The 4,676-nt window shown below is 34.5% G+C and overlaps 1 protein-coding gene across 1 annotated transcript in view; it reads right to left on the bottom strand.

Annotated features, from left to right (window-relative positions):
* Positions 1-3,735, bottom strand: part of LOC132032109 (65-kDa microtubule-associated protein 1-like) — a 3,902-nt gene extending 167 nt beyond the window's left edge. Inside the window, exons 1-6 of the mRNA XM_059421902.1 lie at positions 3,502-3,735; positions 2,334-2,426; positions 1,637-1,840; positions 998-1,246; positions 682-897; positions 28-183 (exon numbers count right to left, since the gene is read on the bottom strand). Of these exons, the coding sequence (XP_059277885.1) occupies positions 28-183; positions 682-897; positions 998-1,246; positions 1,637-1,840; positions 2,334-2,405 (897 nt within the window). The 5' untranslated portion in view covers positions 2,406-2,426; positions 3,502-3,735. The remainder of the gene's footprint in view (positions 1-27; positions 184-681; positions 898-997; positions 1,247-1,636; positions 1,841-2,333; positions 2,427-3,501) is intronic.
* Between the last annotated feature and the right edge of the window lie 941 nt (positions 3,736-4,676).

The following is a 4,676-nucleotide window of genomic DNA, read 5'->3' as shown; positions in this document are numbered from 1 at the left end:
TTCAAAACTCATATTATCTCCCAATACCTGTTCAATCAGATCAAGAGCAAGAGCCCCAGGAGCAGACACTTCATCAACTGAAGCCGATATGTTGCATGTGACATGGTCAAACAACCTTCGTTCTTCTTCGGTTGTATCCATCAAATTCCATAAATCTATCAGCTGAGTTGCAAGTTCTTGGAGCTGCAAGAGGGGATATATGTTAGAGAGTGCATTTCGAAGAAATGGAGGACTGATCAAAATATGTATCATCCAGACGTGAGAGACCACTTGTTAGACACATCTGAAGGACTCACTTAAATTCCATCTTGATGTGATTTCCGAATAATAGTGAAATTAGTACAGAGAAGCAAATCAGCACCGGCAAGCAAGTCGAACATCAAATAAGCCATATAATGGCAGTTGAATGAGCTATTTAGATGCTAATAATGATTAAACAATTCAGAGGAGAAAATTTTGTATCATGTGCAGAGGATGGACAAGCAGATTTCATATCCAGCAAGGCAGCAATAATAAAATCTCCAGTATTTAAGGATCCAAGTACAGTAGAACAGAATTTGAAATAACGTCTAGGTATTTTCAATATAACTCCATTAGTCAGTTCACTGACTGTACACCCTAACTTGATATGAAGTGTTAGGCTAAGTGAAAGGACCAACTTAAAACAGTAAGGACATTTACCTTCTGCAATCTTTGCTTCTTATCTTCCTTTAATGCTAAGACTGTTCTAGCCAGACTTGATAGTGTGTCATTGGTTATACTTTCTGACTGTACACCAGTAGAATCATTCAGGCTTGGGTGAACTTCAGTGACAGTACTAAAGAAGTCAATGCCTAGAACAGCACATAGGTCGTGTATTGTGCTCACGAATTCAAGGACTTTGTGCAGTCTCTCACTCTGCAATATTAAACAAGGATGTAAGGTGAGTAGCTCATTGGAGGCTGAACTAGTTTAACAGTTGAAAAAGGAATAAGTCCTACTAAAATATGGCTTAAACCTTTTCTTTTTGAAGATCTTGAAGCTGTCCATGAAACTCATCCAGTTTTTTAAGAGATAAATCAGACTCGTCTACTTTCGGACTCTCTACTTGCTCACTAGTCCCTGCTATCTCACTGCTAATCTTCTCAATTTGTGATTGTACATCCAAGAACTCTTTTACCCTATCGTCTTTCTGTTTCCACAGTTTTTCCAGCGCTGGTGCTATAGCTGCAAGTTGTTCCTTAATTGAGCCTGAAGTCTTCTCAGGCTGCAAAGAAACCCCAAAACAAAAAAGTGAATATTAGAAAAGGCAACAGTCTAATCACTTTCAGCCAACAAAAACAACAACAACTTATGTGTGATCCCACAAGTGGGTTCCGGAGAGGGTGGGGCGTACGCAGACTTTACCCCTACCTTTGTGGGGTAGAGAGGTTGTTTCCGATAGACCCTCGGCTCAAGAAAAGCGTTTTTCAAAGATGCAAGAGTAAAAGCTATGATGAAAGTATCCAAAAAAGAAAAGTATTGACAGCAAAAATAGTAAAGATAGCCAAAGTAAAAGTAATGACAGCAAATATAGTAAAGATAGCCAATGACTTTCAGCCAAGAATTTGAAATAGTTGCCCCCAAAATATAGCCAAACTGAAATACAACCACTCACAATTCCATCATATGTTTTCTCTCCAAGGGCGGATAGCAGCCTGGAGAATTCAACTTTGGCATCTGCCAAAGCCTGAAGAAGGTGAGCCCGTGACTTCACTGCTTGATCAACCTTTCTCTTGTAGACATCCAAGCACTCTTGGTCTATCTGAAGAAGCATCTTATCTCGATCATCATCAGTTTCACCAACCTCATCCCATATTTGCTGCATCAACAGAAAATATATACTAGCCATCAGTCATTATACTATAAAGAACATTCCCTCCTCCTCAAATTATCTGTCGTGTTTCTCTTTTACACGCCCCTTAAGAAAATTAGGATGGGGTTTTTGACTATTTTACCCTCATTTATGTCTTAAGATATAATTTCTCTTCATTAAACATTTACTCTATTGAGGTATCTGTAGTCTTCAAAACAATTACTACTAAGGATATAATGCGGAAAAATTAATCAATTTTGTCTTGAACTTCTAAAATGACATATAATTTGAGACAAGTATTTAAAATAAAAAAGGGCAGCCCGGTGCACAAAGCATCGCGCGTAGCAGGGCCTGGAGAAGGGCCACACCCCGACTATTTAGAAATCACGACAGATAATTTGAGATGGAGTAAGTACTGCGTTACTCTCAGTGCTAATGCATGATTTATTTCTTAAACAAGAAATTTAATATCAAGAATAAATTCAGAATAAAAAATTGCCTGCAACTGTTGTAGTAGAAAACTACAACTTGTTTCTCCGCGAAGAGGATTTTGAGCATCCACTTCTGCCATCTTCAGTCACTCGGATCAGACCTGAAACAAATATATATAACCAAGTTTAATTTCAGAGCACAACGTCATATATCACATAAAATACACATTGAAACCCGCATTATAGCATAAGAAAAAGTGAATTCTTTGAAACAGCATGTAAAAATCATTTTTCTTTGTTGAGCTAATAGATATATACTGTGTGAATAATTGATGAAATTGATTCAACATTATGCTAGAATAAAGCGCATTAGCACTATAAGAACCAGAAAAAGGCTACTACAATTGAACATCGAGCTTTCCTCTCCTTGTTAAGCCACAAAATAAGTGATAAAATCATTTGAACGCATCTATTCAGTTTTAGTACCCGTTTGTCCATGAGAATTATTCATTTTTTTCCAGAATTTTTTTCAAATCAGTGTTTGGTTATAAAATTTCCAAATTCAACTTGGAGTTGGATATATCAAATTTGGGAAACTCCTCATCTTCAACTCCAAGTTGGAAATGTGCTCTTTTCTCTCTTTTGCAACAAGTATAACCAAACGCAATTCCAACTTCAGAAATTTCAAACAAAGTGACAAATACTTGGAATCTATGGCCAAACGCCTACTTAGACCCGTGATAGCAAAAGAGCAATTCATAGCAAGTTTTGACTCAAGCCTAAAAATCCTCAAAAAAATGCACCGATGAAATTCCGACATCGAGTCCTTATATACACAAATGTAATTCAACTTAAGACCAAAATAAGTAGTTTATACAATGATTAAATGACGTAATTACTAGAGAACACTAAAAAGCAGTAATTAGTACTGATAAGGGAGATGCTCATTGCTTGTTTTATACAACCAAAAGAAGAAGAAAAGAGCTGAAATTCAATTTAAGACCAAAATAGTACTACTTCTTAATAACAATTGAAAAACAAAATTAGTTTAAAATGCTAGACTGTGATAGCAAAACAATAATTCATAGCAATGCAGTGATGAAAATTCCAACATCGACCTCTTATATACACAAACGTATAATTCAAAATTAAGACGAAAATAAGTACTTTGTACAACAATTGAATGCTATAATCACTAGAGAATACTAAACAAGCAGGAATTACGAAGCTCATTACTTGTTTCATAACGAAAAAAGAAGAGGTGAAATGCTTACAGTGTAGGGTTTATTTTTGTGGGAAAATGTGGTGCACAGATCTAATACTAACACGGCTTTTACTTAACAATCACAACTATATCAGTGTGTTTGTGAAGTAATCAGTAAGCAGAAAGGAAAGAGAAGAAAAGGATATATTGGAAGTCGCAAATATAGAGGACCAGTGGGGGCCGACTTAGTAAGCTGAACGTAGTCGTCGTATATGTAATAAATGTTTGGACATGATTTTCAATCAGCATTTGAAATGATGTTGTGTTTACATTTGAAATTGAAACTTTGAATTTCTTGAGTTATATTTTATTCTATAAATATAATCTGAAGAATTCATAATTTGTGAAAACTAAAAAAAATAATTTTTATAGAATCTTAAATCATAGTTCATAAATAATTTATCATGATATCCTACGATGCAGCATTAATAAATTATGTATCTCTATGTTCTTTTTTATAAATAAATGTTTGCAATTACATGTTACTGTACAAACTTTCAAATACATATACTTTTACAAAGACCCACCGATTCAATAAATCAACAACAATAGTAATTAACTATTATTTAATATAACCCTCCCACATGATATAAATAATTTCTTCACGTCAAGCATGGATCATTTTCCTACAAAATTTAAAATAATTGATCCTTTTTTTGTAAAATTTAAAATAATGAGTTCTTTTTTACAAAATATACACTTATGAGTCAAGTTTTACATTTAAATTTTTTTGAAATCCTACTGCTTTGAGAAATAGGATTTGAAATTGAAATTTTGGGGTTTCATAACAAATGCTTAATTTCAAATCAAAACTTAGAAATTGGAGTCTCAAATTTTGTTGTCACACGCCTCTTAAGAGCTGGCTCGAGTATGTTGGTGTAAACTTTTTGCCAGTTGTTATGGATTTATTTACGAACATGGCACTGAGGAGGGAGGGGAACATGAGGCAGTAGAGACTGGCATTTGACTCTAGGCCAGACCTTGTATTGATCGAAATCTTTCACTAAATCAAAATTCTGTTACATAAGAGATTATAATTATAAAAATCCAAAATATTAATGTCCATAACTGTTCATACAGTTTCTCAACTCTTAGTTTTCTTCATTTCTTTTCTCTTCTAAAATCAGATTTTCCCAGCAAGTAGTAG

Source organism: Lycium ferocissimum, chromosome 9 (genome assembly GCF_029784015.1).
Source record: "Lycium ferocissimum isolate CSIRO_LF1 chromosome 9, AGI_CSIRO_Lferr_CH_V1, whole genome shotgun sequence".
Lineage (NCBI taxonomy): Eukaryota > Viridiplantae > Streptophyta > Magnoliopsida > Solanales > Solanaceae > Lycium > Lycium ferocissimum.
This window is presented reverse-complemented; position numbering and strand designations above follow the sequence as displayed.